The sequence below is a fragment of the Camponotus floridanus genome, unplaced genomic scaffold (genome assembly GCF_003227725.1).
Source record: "Camponotus floridanus strain SB8 unplaced genomic scaffold, Cflo_v7.5 scaffold265, whole genome shotgun sequence".
Classification (NCBI taxonomy): domain Eukaryota; kingdom Metazoa; phylum Arthropoda; class Insecta; order Hymenoptera; family Formicidae; genus Camponotus; species Camponotus floridanus.
This window is the reverse complement of record NW_020229398.1, coordinates 80638-100983: the sequence shown is the minus strand read 5'-3', so window position 1 is coordinate 100983 and position 20346 is coordinate 80638. Positions and strand designations below refer to the sequence as shown.

General features: G+C 28.2%; 2 protein-coding genes across 3 annotated transcripts in view; one reads left to right on the top strand and one right to left on the bottom strand.

Annotated features, from left to right (window-relative positions):
* Nucleotides 1-15522, bottom strand: part of LOC105258255 (myosin-IB) — a 38627-nt gene extending 23105 nt beyond the window's left edge. The window contains exon 1 of the mRNA XM_025409438.1: nucleotides 15447-15522. The gene's annotated coding sequence lies outside the window, so the exon portion shown is untranslated. The remainder of the gene's footprint in view (nucleotides 1-15446) is intronic.
* LOC105258269 (kinesin-like protein KIF12) lies at nucleotides 998-18022 on the top strand. 2 transcript variants are annotated; one of them, XM_020029703.2, is made up of 16 exons: nucleotides 998-1309; nucleotides 3353-3581; nucleotides 9867-9959; nucleotides 10042-10120; nucleotides 10276-10488; nucleotides 11527-11664; nucleotides 11838-11979; nucleotides 12514-12608; nucleotides 12958-13099; nucleotides 13719-13837; nucleotides 14159-14263; nucleotides 14350-14479; nucleotides 14746-14971; nucleotides 15364-15511; nucleotides 15821-16032; nucleotides 17454-18022. In XM_020029703.2, exons 2-16 carry the CDS (start codon nucleotides 3364-3366, stop codon nucleotides 17845-17847), a joined length of 2454 nt encoding a protein of 817 aa, XP_019885262.2. In that variant the 5' UTR covers nucleotides 998-1309; nucleotides 3353-3363; the 3' UTR covers nucleotides 17848-18022. The 2 variants fall into 2 exon arrangements, with proteins under 2 accessions (XP_019885262.2, XP_025265224.1); XM_025409439.1 differs by having other exon boundaries at nucleotides 17438-17638.
* Nucleotides 18023-20346: the final 2324 nt, after the last annotated feature.

Sequence of the window (20346 nt, the reverse complement as noted above, 5' to 3'; positions counted from 1 at the left end):
TAGCTATTCCGGAAATTCGACATTAAGAATCCCAAAGGCACCCATCCATCATGCTCGCCAAAACATCGAATTTCCGGCAAATTTCCGAAATCGCGTCGCTTCGAGTATTCGAGCATTAAGCCGCATCCTCAATCGGAGAGATGCGCGATCGAATTCTTGTCTGGAAGAGAATAATAATAAGGTAAGAATAATAGAGAATAAATAATATATGAGAGAATTACACTGAGAAAAATATCCGATGAATTGACTTAATATTCAACGTTTCTAAGAGTTAAAACAACACAATTAATATGTAAATGCACGAATTTTTTATGAAATATGTTATATGTTAAAATGAACAGATAAGTTGTGTATTTTTCTCTTTATAACAGTTTCCATATGTTAAATCGACATATCTTTTCTGTTATTTATCATAAAAACGTAAGAATAACATTTTTAAAAAATTAAATTTAACATTATAAATATGTTAATTTAACATAAACTTTATTTCCAAATAAAGTTAAAGTGTTTTGTGTTAATTTTTAAACATATTACTTGTGTTATTTATTTACATACTTGCCTTCTATTAAATTAACATTAAAATTAGAGTGGATAAATTGGGAAATATGTTAAATTTAATATGTTAAATTTAACACAAAATTTTTTACTGTGTATAATATCCGTTCGTTACCTTTTCACCGGATATTTTTCTCAGTGTACAAATTTACGAATGAAGAATTTAGAAATCGAGCGGTGCGCTAAATTCCCTTATCTGATTATTTTGATAAAATTGTACTTCCCCCCACCCTCCCCGATCTGTGATAACCGATTGACGCCGTTGTCGTCGATGTCAAGTTCGCGGTGATGCAATCCCGAGTCCACGTGGACGATGACCGTGCTGCGGGCGGGGGTGGCAGTAGAATGGCGATAGTACAGTGACGGTGGTGGTAATAACAACGGTAAAACGTGTTGTGACGAACACAACCGTCGCTTTCGATCGGCGACTCGCGCGACACCGACTATAGGAAAACCACCCCTGCCCTCCCCCTCTCCTCCTCCCCCCGGGGGCGAAGCGGCGGATCAAGACTCACCCCCGTGTGTCAGTACGGCGCCGGTGGTTGTTGCTGTTGCACGAAGCGCTCTTTTATCCTCGCGGATGTTGTTCCCCCGTCGTACGATTCGATAGATCGCGCGCTCCCGAACGATTGATCTTCCTCCGACGGATTTTCAAGAAGCGTTCGAGGGCGACTCGCGGGAAAGAGGGAGGCATCGAAAGGCGATTACGAAAGGGCGACAGGAAATTTTCCGGACGATACATGAAACTACGAATGTAAGTGCATTTTTCGTCGGTAGACTATACACTCGGAAGACGTCAGACGTTGGAGCTCAAGTTCGATAAGCGATCTTTTTAATTATGAAAGTATCCTACGTGTGTGCTCTATTAGGGGATGATGAGTCTTTCCTTGCGTTCGAATGAGCGTTTTATTTTTACGAATAGCCGGTAATAATAGTGAGCGGAAAATATAATAACTCTTATTTTTATATCATTATGAGATCGCATGAGGGGATAATGAACCTGATATTATTTTCTCAACTCGTTTTCTATATTTATACTTATATTGAAGTTCGTTATATTAATTATAAGATTATATAAAAATATTTATGTAATAAAATTTATCGACTGATTATTATTAATTAATACTTTGTTATTAATACTTTATTATTCACATATGAGATTATTAAAAATATATGTTATATATATGCGTTTTACATTGCATGCGTTTGCAAAAAAAAATTGAAAAAAAGATGAAAAAGATCTTTTCTACGAGTTATCGTGAGTTTTTGTTAATAATCGCAGATCTTTAACATTTTTCGCAATTAAATTCCATCGCAGAAATAATTAAGAATAAATAAAAAGTGAGACTTGGAATAAATAAATAAAAAGTGAAGAGAACGATACGATATAAAACTATTGAAAGATTAAATTGTCATTTCAATCAAATTAATTTTAAGAAGAATAATTTTCTTGTAAGTTGTAAGCCTGCAATCTATCTTTTAATAACTTGTATAAAATATTTTATTACTATTTCTCTCGCTGTTCACTTTCACTTTCACTTTGTATAAAGTATATAAAATAAAATAACAAAACGTGATTTTTTTAAACATCACGCGTTTATATTAAAAGGAAAAAGATTTCATTTTTTATACAACAATTGATGCAACTGTTGCTTTCACACAGCACGATTTTAATTATATCTTCTGTCATAAAGAAGTTTCTTAAATTATTCTAAGATTGAATTGACGAAGTTTACTTGATAAAATTAATTAATTAATTTTTTCGTTATATTAGACTATATTTATTGCATTCTTATATTCTCTATATATTTATTTTATTACATTTATTACATACAAGCAATTCTTTTTGTATTCATTATTTATTATGTTATTTATATACACAAAACATAATAAATAATGATAAAAAGAAGTTACTTATATAATAAATATAATGGATAAAATAAATAGAGAATATAAAAATGTAATAAATATATATATGATTTAATATAACGAAAAAATCAATTAATTCAAATTTATAATATTTAAACAATTTTTTAAATAAAATCTTTAATCAGTTTATATCGATATTTGTATTTATATTTCATAAAAATTAAAATTTCCACGTAAATCAATTCTAAGGCGGTTCGAAGTAGCTTTCGCTTTAATTATGATAATAGCTAATTATCATCGTCGGCGAAACGAAGCTTGGCGAGGACTTGCAATCGAATCGAAAACAATGCGCGAAACGCCCGTAATTAGTTGATTATTGAATGCACGTGATTGCATAAATTTTTGCATTTCGAATTTGCTCGTTTACTGGAAAGATTCTCAAGAGATAAATCGCGATCTTGATTCTCGCAATAAATAGCAGTTTATACTGATATCTCTATCTCATCGTCACGTACCTTTTTTTTCCTCGTATCACAGAAAATTGTATATGTATATATCTTCAGCAATATTTATATATTTTTAGAATTGTCTTTTTATCGACAAGAAAATTTTATGCCGTTAATATTATAAAAAGCGATTATGTAATATTTTCCTCTTGCATGTGCAAATATTACATTATTTAGTAAATAACCTTCTAAAATTTTTTTTATTAAATATAAATAATTTATTTTTATTAAATATTTTAAATAACTTTCTAAAATTTTATTTTTATTAAATATAAATAATTAATATAAGAATAATATTATTGATTTACTACACAAATTATTTACTATAAAAATATAAAATTATAAATATTTATTTACTATAAATGAATAATATTATTCTCTTATTATTGACCAGGGATTAATATTCGAATAAATAAATTTAGCAGGTGGACGGATGGTGCTGGTGAAAAATCCATCTCCAACTCGCGGCCCGAGCCCCCAAAGAGAAAATGCGAGATGCGGAAGGTCAAAAGGACGAGGAGGAGGTCGGGGCTCGCGCGGGAACAGTCCCGGCAATCAAACTGGTTCGCGAGGAAGTAGTCCGGCAAAGAGTGGCGGTTCCGATTCCAAAAGGAAGGGGAAAAATGCGTTATTGCACTCGCAAGGCAACGAGTAAGTACATCTGCCTCTTAATCGCGCATCGAAAAAAATAAAAATAAAAATGTTACGAATCGATCTGAGTCGCATTACGTTTCTAGTTGTACAGGATATTTTTATTGTACTTTTTATCTGCAAAAATTTTTAATCTTATTAAAATTTCTGACATCAAGTGTCTGAGTTTTCTTGCATGTATTAATAATAAATTAATAAGAAAGGTTACAAATTTATTTTTTTAAAGATAATTTAATAAAATCATTTAAAATAAATTTTAAGACACTATATATTTAAGACACTATATTTTTTAATTATTATTCACTTCATAAATAATAATTATATATGTATACTTTGTTGAAAATAAGCTGTTTAAACAATTTTCAGAATAATATAAATTTTATCTGCAAGAAATATTTGAAAAATGTGTTTAAAATAATAAAAATTATTTATGAATATTAAATTCTTTCTAAAATAATCTGATACAATTTAGCTTAAAAATAAATTTTTGTTTCTTTAAAAATGATCTCTAAAAAATTTATTAATTGAAATTTTAATTTGACTGATAAACTCATGAGTGACATCATCACAAAAAGTTTATTATTATCATAAAGCTTAATAAGAAATATGTTCATTTGTTATCAAATTGTATCTTCAAAAACACATATCGATATTTTCCTGTTTCGTGGGAACAGACACGAAAGATAATATATCATTGAGAATTCTGCTAAAAATTACCGCGAAACAAATTTGCCTAATCGAAACAAGTGGCATAAAATGATTGACAAATCAATATTGTTAGAATGGAAGATTAACGATAATAATCAAATAATTTGGAAATTGACAATATAGTATATCTCTTTTAATGATTAGATAAAAAAATTATAAATAAATTATAAGTAAATCTATCGTAAATTTTTGTAAATTATGTAAAACATAAAATTATATTTATTTTAATATTATTTTATACGTGTTAAATATTTTTCACATACACACATATACTCTTATAAATTTTTATTACGCAAGATATAGAAATTATTATATGTATACACACGCTCAAGTATCTTTTCGTGCATTTTAGTGATAACGAAATGGAATAACGTATCAATGATTTGTCGTCAAGACGATAAACTTCGACGAAAAAAAAAACTTTGACTTCGATCGATATGACAAGTTAAAGTGTGACGTATATATATTATTTTCACGTACATATGTGAGGGAAAAATAAATTCAACTCAATTATCGCGGCATCGTGCTTTATCGCTTTGATTTGTGATGATAACATCGAAATGATGATTATGGTGGAATTGATAGATAACATAAAGATTGATATATTTTTGTCATATATAGAAATATCCATCAACTAAAATTTGCAATCAATGCTCACTATTTTATGTACGAGTGACATTCGTGTTAAAATCGCTTACTCACGTAAGATAAATCAACTGATGACATTAGAAAAATACGCCATTCTATATATGTCATTCAAGCTGAAAAAGCACAACTGTATTTTTTTAGCGTATGACAAATATACTTATAAATTTCTCTCTATACATGTAAAAAAAGGTACATTAAAAGATAATAACGTAAAATATAGATTCACTGTAACGTAATATTGCAAGATTTCAATCATAAAAAATTATAATTATATAATTAATATTTTAATAATTCATATAATCACATTATTATAAACATATAACTAAAAATATTATCAAACAATAGATGTATAGATTAAAAGAAATATAATAAATAATAGATGTATAGATTTAAAAAGTGATGTAATACTAAGATTTATACATTAAAATATTATATATTATTCATGAAAAAGAAACAGAGTTAATAGATAAAACAATAATAAATTTAAAATTATATAACCAATTTTTTCTCTTTCTGTTAATATATTAATATTCTAAAATATTTCTAGAATTTCGTTTGTAAAAAAAATTTCTATATTAAAATATAAAATTAAAATTACTTTTACATGTCACTTTGTAAGATTTTTGGACAAAATTATTTAATAAAAAATATATATATTTTTTGTGCTTAGTATGTACATGCAATATTATAATGGCGTAAAATTTCTTCACTGATGAAAAACACTCCAGATTTTTATAAATATTATTTTTTTAATTATACTGATAAATTATTTATCACACACATATTATGGTATATAACTTACTTTATTATTATTATTATTATTATTATTATTATTATTATTATTATTATTTTATTTTGTTTGTTTAAAAATGTATGCATTTCGATTTCAATATCGATTCAAGCGAAATTGCTCGATCGATTCGTTAAAAAATATTACAAGGAAGATTGGCCTAGCTAGAAATTGTTCGAAAGATCTGGGACAGAGATGACGACATACGATGCGACCATCAAGGTGGACAGTAACTAACGCGTTTGCAGTCTTTATTCAATTTTATGTGAAGAGAGATGCTTGTGTAAACATTGCCGCTGTGCATCGATACGAAAAACAATCTACACGCACACAGACACATGCAGACATTTGCACGTTTACGATATCTCACGCTTCAACATTGCTTATTGATTACGAGATAATGCGGTTTCCGAGGTCAATCAATATATAATATTATATTATTATTAAATATTATATTATTATGTTATAAAGTAATATTATAATTGTACGTACATTTGAGATATAAAACTATGCATTTTTTAACTATAATCATAATTATAGAAAAAAATTTTAAATTAAAAAAATTTTGTTCTAATTTAATTATACTCTTAATAAAAAACTTAAATATAATTATATTTTTAATATATGCAATTTAATACTTCTTATTAATATAAAATACTAAATATTGTAATATATATAAAGCAATCAAATAATATTAAGTTATTTAATTTAATTATTATTAAGATGAAATTATATATTATTAATATAATTTAATTTTAATTTTTTTTAAATATGTTTTAGTAAAGATGAAAGTATGTTTACATTATGTAAGAGAAAATAGAAGAGAAAGAAGAGGCGCAAAATAAGAAGATAGGGAATACAAAAATTAAAAAATAAATGAAAGAGTAAAAAAAACAGGAATGTTAGATATTTTATTGTGTATTGATTTGTTGCTTTTTTACTTTGTATTTGTCTTTAATTTATTTGATACTAAGTATATCTAGTTTTGTTCCGATTTATTTCACTTTATTTCATTTTATAATTTATGCTATTTTACTTCACTTGACTACACTTTAATTCTTTTCACTTTAGTTTTCAAGTTCTAAGTGGACATTTGCTGTTTATAAACCAGGCTGTGAAGTGTAAATACTAGATATGCAATAAATAATATAACCAGAAGTCCTAAGCCGAAAGGCAAAGTCTAGTAAACAAATAATAAATAAAATAATATGTAAGCGAAGATAGGGAAAATATTGTAGAAAAAAATCATATATCCGATTTTGCGATAGATTATAAAAAAAGTATCATGCAACAACAAATCTAAATATTTCATAAAATAATGTCACATAAACTAAACGATTTTCTATCGCAATAGCTTCTTGTTTAGTCGTAAATTTGCAATAGACACGCGATTGTATTTGAACAATAATTACGTGTCAATTTAATCTTAGGTGGTTTCATCGCAACTACATAAGCTCATAATATTATTTCCTTGTTTATTATCTGTCATGATATTGTTTTGCGCATTACATTAAAATCAAGACTATTTCAGTTGTAATATCATGTAATATCATTTCGAAAAAATATCGAATTAAAGAATTTTAAAATTAAAGAATTTTAGAATTAAAAAATTTTAAAATTAAGGACAGAAGATATATCTAAAGAATTATAATATTATATAGAAAATATTTTTTTTTAATATTTAAAATATTATATAGAAAATATTTTTATATTAAATATTTTTTAAATTATTATATGAAATATTATTATATGAAAGTTATTATATGAAAAAGCTTACATATAATAAAAAATTCCAGATTGTGTGTTATACTTGTTTCTCTTTGAATTTTAAAGCCTAAAAGACACATTTAAAAGCGTTCTTAATGACTCATCCTATAGGAGAAAGAAAAAAGGGATAAATGCACGAACGATATATCGAAATATTTACGCGTGTATTGTACATATATATAAGGTGGTCATTACGATCGAATGTGACTGAGAGGTCGTACAGCAAGGTCCCACAATCGATAAGCGACATCGAACTATACCATAAACATGCGTCTGTTTATTATGTTGTCTCCACGTGTATGTGTGTATATAATTAATTCCACGAGGGAAAGCCGAAGAATGAGAAGCTTCGGGGAGAATTGTGCGATTTTTATAGTTATTATCGACTCTCGTAAGAGTAGTAGTAAACTCCAGTAGTGTACAACACGACAATTATTATAAAACGATAAATGCAAGGCACTCGCACGTGACTCAAGCATATGTACATATAATATGCATATATAATAGAGAGGAGAACACTGTTTTGAAAATTGGATAACTCCTTAACAATATAAATTAAGTTGAATTAAATTTAAATTAAAAGATATACTATTTACAGATTTCGAAAGTTTCCAAATTTTACGGTGTAGGCAGCTTCTAATAATAAATTATCGTGTATCACGTTAAAGATGCAATTGCAAAAAAAGAGAAAGGATAAAGAAAGTCTTTTTAAAACGTAATTTTTTTGTATAATATGTTATTATTTTACTGTATTATTTAATAGAGGCAACGCTTTTTCTTGGAAATCGCTTTTAAATATGACTTATGATCGATATCTTCTTTTGCAAGTTCGTTTCAAGAAAACTAAATCATTTCCTTTTCTCTTGCATTGTACAGACATACAATGTAAAAAAAGAAAGAGTAGAATATAAAATTTTATAAAAAAAAATAATATTGGCTCTATTTATAATTTTACATTAAATATAGATATAAGAGAGATTCTTTTTTAATATAAATATTAAAATAATAAATATTAAATTTTAATGTTAAAGTATAATAAATTCTCTTCTTATGCTGTATCAAATATCTTATATAAATAAGTAAATTGACAAAAAGAAAATTAAAAAAATTTAAGAATTAAGATTAATGCAGATTATATGACATGGAAAAAAATTTTTTTATAGTATATAAATGTATATTAAATTTGCAACGATAAATGTTTATAAATGTTTGTAAAAAAATATTTTATCATGTGTAAAAGTATTTTGTCATGTGTATTATTATATTCTATAATATAAAACAATTCTTAAAAAAGTAGAAAATTTGTATAGTATTATTTGGTATAAATTATTCTCAGGAGAAAAATCACATTATATTAATGTAATTATTTTGAACTTTCTATCCAAGAGGGACTAAAACGACTCTTTATTCTAAGAAATGTGGAAAGAAAGAAAAACATTGGATGCACTCTCAATTATACCTCTTCAATTGCAATTGAAAGTACTTTGATAATCGTTGAAATCGTCGAAAGAATCGATATGTTACAACGTTACATTCAATATGTGTTTCAATATGGAAAAAGTAATTTCTATCCTCGAACGATACAAAATTCATATTCCCTCAGATATGAAATTTACAGAATATGCAGTGTTCTCAGCGAGATTCACAACTAATCGATCTAACGATTCGATATTTACCAACATTGATCCCGAATCACTAAAGAGGTTTCTCTCGGAGATTCCGCGATGTTTCAAAATGAGAAAGAAATCCAAATACACACACGCACACATATGTACGAGCCACTCGATACTCTTCGATCGGATCTCGTGAATTATAAGGGTTGACCGCGCGATTAGAGGTCAATCGAACTATTCTGTATTGGACGCTTGCCATCGCGCATTCATAGAACGCCGTTAATTTGCGGAATTAGATCGGCGATCACGTTTAATAATAAAATGCCAGTGGGAACGATACAATGATAACAATTGCACAACCCCTGTAACATTCTACCTACATTTATTAACTATAGAAGACTTGACGTCCAGGCAGGGAGATCCACAGGGTGATCTTTAATTATGTAGAGTTAACAGCGATGCACGACATATGTATTCAAAGATAATCACTCTTAATAAAATATCACCTACCTTTTTATAGCTCTAATAAGTAATAATTATTTTCCTCTTTACTTATCTCAGATAAAAATAAGATTTTTCTACCGTTTTATTAACTAAATAATGTTTAAATATATCGCGTTTATTAATCACATTATTATTTTTATATAATTTGCACTTATGAATTTATTATTTTATCAATATATAAATAAATCAATTTATCTAACAAAATAAAATTAATGTACGATGATACATAAATCGTGAAAATAATGTTGCTTTCAGGATCGGTAGCATCGAAAAATTGGTAGACGGCGATAAACGGGTAATCGCGACCAAACATCTACTTCCGGAAAATAATATAAATGTCGTCGTCAGGTATATGATTTATTTTAACATTATTCAAATTTTTTTCAAATAAATTTAAAATTATTATAACAATATCTATTTTTTTTCTTAGAGTTCGTCCGCTCTGTAATAAAGAGATCAAATCCGGTGATGCGATGGCCGTGCAATTTCCCGGTGATGGACAAATTTACGTAAGTATGAAAATTAAATTACCTTAAAAATCGTCTTTCGTCTTTTCAAATCAATATATATTCTTTCTTACATGTTTTTCTGTCAATAAAATATTTAAAATATTTCAAAATTGACAAAAATATATATTGCACGTATCTTTTTATTTATTTTGCAGTGCGATGTAGTTACGAGCAGCGGCGACAAAAAGCCAAAGGTATTTTCTTACAATGTCGTTTTCGAACCGAATGCCACGCAAGAGGACATTCTGCAATACTCCGGCATTAAAAATCTCATTGAAATGGCGGTGGAAGGCTTCAACTGCACTGCGTTTTGCTATGGACAAACCGGAAGTGGTAAAACGCATACCCTGACTGGACCTCCGAGACTTGTAAGCAAAACAAATCAATTTTCTTTCCAATTCTTCTCTTATCTATCTCGATTTTTTTTTAAATAATCACAAATTCTTTATTTGGATTCTAGCATAAATAACTCTCGTATAAACATAAATTTAAATATTGATTTAGAGAGTATAATTTATATAAAAATTAGTAGTAATTATTTATGTACAAATTAGAGTGTAATTATATATTTAATAAATAAAAAATTGGCGAATCTTTGGAAACAATAACATTATTTGAATGTTCCGAGAGAAATGGTCGAGGTTTCCAGCTACGCATAGGCTTTTTTAATAGCGTCGCAATACAATCGTCCATACATGCAGAAGACAATATACGATATGTAAAACATATGGTGACGTTAAAGATCGATAGCTACGTAGTCAGTCGGAAGGTTAAAGTTGATCGTCTTTCGTAGATAAGATAATGCGACGTGTTTAAGTCACACGTAATGTGTTGTTTCGCGCAACTAAACGCGGCATTGAAATTTCGATAGGTCAAGTATATGTCATAAAAGACAATGAAAAGATCAACGAAAGAACTTTTTAAAATAATTTTTTAAATTAATTTTTTAAAATAATCAATTTTTTAAAAATAATTAACATAATTAAAAATGATGAAAATATTTTGTCGATATTATTTTGCAATCTTATTGCGTAAAAATACTTTTTTACCTTGAAATAAAAAATACGGAATAGAAAGACTTAATTTGATTATCCATTTGCTTTGTTTAGCTACTAGAAAATGAGTAAATTCTAATAAAAAGTTTAATGATTATATGAAATATATTGCCACAAGAACAAATTTTTGACATATAATAATTTTTGAAATATAATATATAATTTAGCTTTTCTCTAATATAATAATTGTAAGCTAGAATCTATATTATTAATTCAATGTAATTTAAGTGAAATCATAGTTTGCAGAATTTAGCTAACAATTCTAAATCGTACGATAAATAAATCAGCTTTAATTTATTTATTTCACGCGTGTTTTTATCGATAAAGTGAATTTAATTATTTTTATAACAGTTTGAGAAAATGGATCCATACTCGGAGGATCATGGTCTGGTCTTCCGTTCCTTCGTCTACCTGTTTAAAGTCCTTCAAGAACACGAGAATTGCAATTTTGTGCTAAAGGCATCCTTCCTGGAAATTTATAACGAAAAGGTCTGTCGATCTTTTTAAAACGATGATAAAATTATTAAAAGATTTATAAAAAATATAATAAAATAAAATATAAGCACATTACTTTTTTTACATAAATTAAAGAAAGCAAATTTCCTTATAAATTTTTTCATAAGATGATTATAAAAATAAATATATAAATAAATTATAAATAGGTGATAGATCTTTTGAATCCTGGGACTGCAAGAAAACCTTTAGCGGTTCGGTGGAGCAAAAAAACACGCGGATTCTTCGTTGAGAATCTTTTCACAGTGGAATGTGAAGAACTTGACGATCTTTTAGCGGTTCTCGAAGAAGGTACAACAACTTTAAACAAATAAATTTAGGCAATTTGACTTAGGAAGAAGACCATAATATATTCCATTTCATAAATTTGCAAAATCATGATATTATAATCAATATTAATTAAACAGTTTTTATTGATATGTTTTTATTTATATAAAATCGTTGTTCTTCTTTTTTCAACAATTTGATTTTATAAAATTTGTCACTTACGTAAATTGAAACAAAAAGAATTGCAACTTGTATAATTTTTTAATGCTATTTAATATCTATTTCTATTTAATATCCTCTATAAAAACTCTCTATTAAAATTTTCTTTAACAAAATACATGAATTAAAAAGCTATAATATATTATTATGAATTTTATTCAACATTCTGTATTTTTTCTTCTTATTGTATTTGTCAATTATCCTTTTTTTATTGATCTCAATCAGAAAATTTTATTTATAGAATATTTTGATTCAATTTATGAAATGTTTATAGAAATATTTTTATAAATTTCTCAGTGAAATATCGGATTAATCGAATTAATGTTATTTTTTTTGCAGGAATGAGGAATAGATCTATCGGTACGCACAATATGAACGAATATTCCAGCAGGAGCCATTCGATTCTGACTATAACTATAATTTCTGAACAAGCAGTAAGTAAAAGTGATATAAATGTTTGAGGTCATTATATATATTTCCCATGAGACAATTATTAATAGTAATACTAGATATATCAAAGCTTAACATCAAATTAAAATATTTAAAAAATCGAACTTTTCGTACAAAAATTAATTTAAAACTAATTAATCCTCATATCATTTCTCGCAATTAATTTAATTTATTGAAGTAAGATGGAGGGAATGTGATATGTTTATCTCAAAATCAAGCGAAATTAATTTTCTTTTTCTGCTTCCATTATCCATTAATAGATTTCCGCTATTTCTGATCACGTAATCATTAATTTATAATGGACGCTAAAACGAGCATCTCTTATATTGATAGATGGAAAATGGCGTATTTATCTCCAAACAAGGTAAAATTAATTTCGTCGACCTTGCCGGAAGCGAGATGACGAAGAAAACTCAAAGCGAAGGCAAGACCTTAGAAGAGGCAAACAACATCAATAAAAGTCTCATGGTATTGGGTAAGTCAATATATCATCAATATATTATTATGTTTTTCGATGTCACGGAAAGAATTAAAGGATTCTTTTCTATGTGCGACAAAACTAATTCATAATTCGTAATTAATAATTAATTAAATTAAATTTAATTAAATTGAAATTTGCGAAATCCGACATTTCGCATGCGATAACGATATGTATAATACTTTCATGTATAATAAATGAGCTCAAGGAACTCGTGTCACATTTGTAGCGATTACTTTACATACTATGAATAACGATAATAATTAATTTATCGACATAAAATCGAATTAGATCTTGACTTTGAAATTGCAGTGAGATTGCGTCTATTATTTAGAATAGCTCAAGTAATCGATAGGTGCGCTATTAAGTTACTGACATGTGAAAAGACGTGTTCCGTGCCGCTTTCTGTCTAAGGAAAATAATCGATACACTTTCGCGATTACAGCCGCGAAATGAGGCAATAGGAATTTTTCACACAAACTATTTCTTAATAGTAGATACACAATTTTCGCAGCATCGCTCCTGAAAAGAGCGATATTTTTTTTGCGTGATTTCTACAAAAATATCTAATATTATCGATTTATGAGAACATGTATCCTTTTATATTTAATCACAGGATATTGCATCGCTTCCTTAAGTGACGGAAAACGAAAAGGGGGTCATATTCCTTATCGAGATAGCAAACTAACAAAGCTTTTGGCCGACAGCCTCGCCGGAAATGGAATCACATTAATGGTAAATAGGCAAAATAAATAAATTCTCTTTAACAATTTTCAAATTGATCTCGATCCATCTTAATCGATGGTATATTTCTAATAAATGTTATTTATTATTATTTATGTAATAAATATATATCGTTATTTAAATTATCATTATTACAAAAGTATTGTAAATCTCCTCCAAACAAATGAAAAAAATCGCGATAGATGAAATTGGATTAAAAATAAATCCAATAAAAAATTAAATACATTTTTGTAATAATTAAAAATTAACTTAATAAATTAATTTAATAAATTATTCTCTACTTTAAGAATATCAAAAATATTTTATGTTTAGATCGCCTGCGTTTCACCAGCCCGTTCAAATGCCAACGAGACATTAAACACCTTGAGATACGCCGCGAGAGCTAAAAAGATAGCCACGAAACCCATTATAGTGATGGTAAGATCACGTTTCGGCAAACAAATCTTCAAAGAAACATGAAATGTATTTCAATGAAATGTAAATGATATGGCTGTAACTTTCAGGATCCACGCGAAGCTCTGATTCTCAGCTTGAAACGAGAAGTTGGAGCACTTCAAACCGAGAACGAGCACTTAAAAATGACGCTTCATCTTAATAACGAGGCTCAAAATATGATCCGTTGCGAATCCAAAAGTACTAATAGAGTTCTTAATATCTTTTCGTTCCGTCAAACTATTATTTTCACAAATGTCAAACGCGAGAAATAATTAAAAATTAACATAATTCTATACAAAATTTTCAATTTTAATATAATAATAAAAATTTCATAAAAGTATAAGTAAAGAAACTTTGAAATCGATTTGGGGTTTATTCAGTTTCACGAAATAGATATATTTCTTAAAGCTTCTTTTTTTTATTTACTATTAGTTTATCATTGACTGACAAAATTTTGTTTACAGCCGAACGACGGATAACCATGACACCGCCACCGGTAGACTTCGACAAATTAGCTGAGATGGAGAGCTCGGAACTGAGCCAATTAATCCACGCATACATCACCGAGAACGAGGCGCTACGTCGCGAAAATGCAGAACTCTATGCCACGCGAGAACAGGTGATACGGGACCAGGAACTCGTTTGCCGAGAAAACGAGAGGCTACTCAGAAAACTGGAGGACGTAAACTTGTAAGTCTATTCATATTTGTCCGCATTTATTCGATTCGTATTTCGAATCCAGGCAAATTAGAAACAAATCATTGAAATACATTTGCTTCTCATTTCTACCAATTTTATGTTCAGATCAAGCTTCTGAAAAAGTCATTTAATTCTTTATATAGTTTTTATATAGTTATATTTGAAAATAATCATGAGCTCTTTTATAACGACATTTCCTATTTCATATTTTAAATATTTTGTAAAATTAACAATATAACGTTTAATTTAAATCTTTCGTACTCCGTACTTCGTATATTGCCAATAATTCACATTTTGTAGGTTTTTCTTTCCTTTTAGCACTTTGTTTCGCAACGAATCGCTTTCAAAGATTGTTTATATACATCTCTCTTATATTTCTATAGAGTATGCTGTCGATCGCCCATAATACCAGCGAGGCCGTCGTATTCGGCGGAATTATTGCGCGGCAACAATAACGAAGACATACCTGGTGCAACCAATGTTTGGACCAATCCGAACACTGCTCCCAGTCCGGTGTATTCCTTTTCGAAGGTATGATCCATACGCACCTGAAATATAATGACAATATTTATCAATAGAGAAGAGAAAAATGTATTATAATAATTTGAATATAATTAAATTAATTAATATAATATATTATATTTAATTTCAAGTACGTACTGGATTATTGTATTTCATTAAGATTAAAATAATAATGAAATCAGTAAGATAATGATCAAATTATTATCATTTAAAGAAAATGCACACGCATTCACTTTATTTTATTTCTCAATAAATTAAGATATATATGTGTGTATCTTATAATTTATATCTGATTATTCAAATATATTTTTATCGTAGCATACGATCAACAGTGGATTATATAGATCGGCCGGTAGTATGCCGGAGAAGGTGTTAAAGGAACTCGATAAACGAAGAATTGTCGGCAGTTACAATAACATTGCCGAAGCTTATAAGGACAAGAGCAGTCACCGCCGGCACAATTCATGGGATAACAATAATCGGCCTATGATAAGTCCGGAACAGAGAATCTCTCCAGTAGATATAAATCAGTAAGTAACTTTAAATCTTTTAATATATATATAATTTAATCACATTAAATTTCAAAAGAGTTTGTAGATAACCGTGATTAAATAATTTATTTGTATTTTTTTATCAGCATTATATTTTCATAATTTAATTAATATTTCTTTATTAATATTATTATTATTTTATTATTTTATTATTTATTTTATCATTTTATTATATATTATTTATTAGTTATTATATTATTTAATTATTATTTTTTGTTAATATTATTATATTATTTTATAATTATTTTATGTTATTATTATTTTGTTATATTATTATTATTTATATTATTTTATAATTATTTTATATTATTTTAGAGAATTCAATTATCGTTATATATTATTAGTCATTTTTAGTTTTTTTTATTTTTATGAAAAAAAAATTATAGATTGTAAAAATTATAAACATAATAGCGTTTCCAAAAAGTTTGTGTAACTGTTTTTATTTATACTTATTTTTGTTGTTATTCACTTATATATTGCGTTTTTTATATTTTATATATTATTTTAATTTATTTTTTGTGAATTATTCTTGAAAAAGTTTAAAAAGCATTTTCCAAAAAAATAATTTCTGTGAAAACGATTGCCTGAGTAATGTAAATGTATGTGAGGAATTTGAATGTATCAGAATGCATCAAACGTCGTACCTAAGCGATCATGTGTCTCCATATTAGCGACTAAAAATTTTAAAATAATGAAGGAAAAATATGAAGGAAAAATTTTATGTCCAATTGTTAATTTAAATCGCGGATGTTTCGCATTAAATTGATTGATGTATTAATTATGATATTTGAGCAATCTTAATATCAAAGACGCGAGAGAAAAAATTCTCCAAATAAATTTAAATTCAAAATTTAAAACTTATATATCATTTTCCATCTAATATATTTTTATATAATTTATTTTTATATAAAATTTATATAATTTTTATATATTAAATAAAATATATAATATTATAATATATTTTGTTTATTATATTTATATTTTTATATTAAATAAAATATACAATATTATTATATATTTTATTTTTAATATAAAAATATACATAATAATAAAAATATTCAATAGTATATTTGTACATGTAATTTCTATACAAAATTTGATTATATAAGAATTAAAATTTATGTGTCCTAGAATTTATATTTCTATAAATAATGTGGAGATGTTAGATCAATTTTAATTTGAAAGAGATATGACTGAATTATAAATTTTATTTCTATTTCTAATCAATTTCTCGCTTCTCAATCTCTCAGAGATTGGGAGACAAGAGTCCCTCATCTCTGATTTTAAGAGCAAGAGACACATTAATCGTTGTCTAAGACACCACGTTTGACGCCTGCCACTCGAAATCCCCGACCCCGAGCAAAACCGACTAAACTAACCAAAGACACGCGCGGTGATAGTCAAGGTCGAAGGACGACCTTGCGGCGCACCTCGACGGTTCCTGAGGAGAGTAAGCCTCCGGTGAAAATGGGCGAGCACCCCATCGCGGATGGCGTCGTCGCGATGCCCGTCGAGCAATCAAACAGCTCGCCCGATTCGATCCTGAGCGGTTCTCTCGACGTGGGTAGCACCTCCGCCCCCGACACCGCGGAATCGGTCGCCCCCACCGTCCCCTTCCCGCCGATATCGCGCTCACCTTCGTCCCCCGCGACGTCGGAGGCGGAAGTTCAGAACCGGAAGTCGCAGTCGCGGGCCAACAGCGGCAGGAGGGACGCCGAGGACAAGAGCAAGGACGAGCAGCGGGCGTTCGGGAGTCCGGTCTCCGTCGACGACGACGACGACGCGCGACTTTAGGAATCCGCGAATCTGAAAGTCGAGAAAAAAAATATGCGAGTGATCTCTTATTTTTCGAGGAAACGTTATCGAACGGAAGGAACTTTCCCATGCAGCGCAAACCCATACAGCACATTCCCTATAAGCACACAATATTCCTAGGATATTGTATAAATATTATTAACTGTTAATAATATTTATACAATATTTTAGGAATATTGTGTCTTATAGGATTGCAGCAATATTACAATATTGCTACAATGTCGCAGCAATATTATAATGTTGCTGCAATGTTCTGTGCTGTATGGGAAAATATTGCAGCGATATTATTAATATTGTAGCAACATTGCAATATTGCAGCAATATTATTAATATTGTTGTAACATTGCAATATTGCAACAATATTATTAATATTATTGTAACATTGCAGCAACATTGTAATATTGCCGCAATATTGCTATAATGTTCAGTGCTGTATGGGCTCCTTCTCCTTCGTCCTCTCGTATTCTAATGTCTTATTCTAATGTCTGCGAGACTCAAAATCTTTATTAATTAATCAATTATTGTACAATACACTTCTACACACGTATAAGTAGACGAATCTCTTTTCTTCTCAGTTTCTACCATCTTTGTCTCCAAACTTTGAAAGAGAGACAAATATTGTGTACAAAATAAGATAAATTAAATTTTAATTAATTAGATAAATTAAAGCTGTAAGAAGTGAATGAATTAAAGTGGATTGAAAGATAATTTTATGCACATAATTTTTGAAATTATCCTTATATATAAAAAAATAATTTTTCGTGTTTATTTTAGTATTTACCTGTTATATTGAATTTGTATTTCTTTAATATTTTTCAAATTTATTTCCGTATATATTATTTCTCTCCCTGCTTCTTATATATTATTATTTATATATTATTTATATATTATTTCTATTTTTTATATTATTTCTTATATATTATATATATATATATATATATATATATATATATATATATATATATATATATATATTATATATATATTATATATTATTTATATATTATTTCTATTATTTTTATATTATTTCTTATATATTATATATATATTATATTTATTTCTTATGTATAAATTCCTATTTAAATTTATTTCTTGAGCTTGTCATAATTTTTTAATTTCTTCAATACATAGAAAAAAAACGCATAGAGCAAGTCAAGTTATTTCTCTCAAAGGAAAGAAATACGTTCGTCACTTTACAATTGCATTTATTGCCACTTGAGCGATAAAACAATGACGCTAATTGTCGTGTAAAGTCGTGTTGATATTCCACGAACATGCTATCGATAAATATCTTAATATTAATTAAGAATACTCACACGTATCTGCGTTTCTCGTCTTCCTTCGCGATAATTCGATATACGTTTAAAACGTCCGACGAGTTTTCGACGACTGCGTCGTTTGAGCGACGCGCTCTGATTGGCTGCGCGGTCGTCAAGTCGCGTCGCGCTTGCGCGATAAGCTTCTCGCTGTGACGCGCGCTACGATTGGCGCTTGGACGCTGCCGCGCAAGCGCGCCACTTTCAAACCTCTACTTATGATATGTATTCTTCAAATCCATGGAAAGCGTTAAAAACACGACTAAAATGTATAAATTCACAGTTATATGATTATAATGACGTTCAAGTATCGCTTGCAATAATTTTTCCTCACAGAAATCATCATCGAAATGCAAAAATTTGAATTAAATAAATATTTATGTGTCGGTTACTTTTATGGGGAAAAAATCACGACTCGCTTAGTTGTATGTATATTCTGGGCATATGTAATTCCTATTTTTGTGAAAAATGTGTCATTGAGGCGGGACTTGCGTGATTCTTTGTCGACTCATTCCACTCTCTGATATAAGGAAAAATGAATCATAATAATTTATTAGTTCATTTTTAATTGAAGCATGTTGACGTATTCCTCGAGAGCGTTTGCTAATCTTGATTTCCGCTTTTTGGCTTTTACATTATATTTTCTAGAATAAATTTTAAATAAAAACAAAACTGATAAAATAAACATATCAGACATATATTCTCCTCATAGAATTTTTTTCTTTCGTCTTTTTTTCTTTTCCCTCGTTTAATTATACACTTAAATTACCATCTCGTTTGAAATGCAAAAAAAAAATGGATAAAGTTTTTCTACTGCAAGGAAAATAATGAACAATATTTTTTTTATAAATTTATGATTACATTAAAAATTAAAAATTTATTACGTGCAAAGGATTTAAAAGATTTTTCAATATTCGAATCATAGACATATAAAATAGATAGACGGACATTAGCTGCTGATATAGGCTAAAAGGAAGGGATAATCATGGTAAGCTATTATTAATCATCATAAAAATTGTTTCGAGTGTTACCTCGAAACATTTTCAAAATATTATCGAGAAGAATTATACCAAAGCGATTCCACGTAAGCCAATCAAAAATCAAAGAAAGTATCTGACGTCACGGGGACGCGACGGCAGCGCTCGTCAGGAATCCAGAGTAC

Coding starts and splice junctions, on each gene's coding strand:
- LOC105258269 (XM_020029703.2), top strand. CDS start 3,364: ATGGTGCTGGTGAAAAATCCATCTCCAACTCGCGGCCCGAGCCCCCAA. Junction 9,960..10,041: donor AATATAAATGTCGTCGTCAG/GTATATGATTTA, acceptor TTTTTTTCTTAG/AGTTCGTCCGCTCTGTAATA. Junction 14,972..15,363: donor AAACTGGAGGACGTAAACTT/GTAAGTCTATTC, acceptor ATATTTCTATAG/AGTATGCTGTCGATCGCCCA.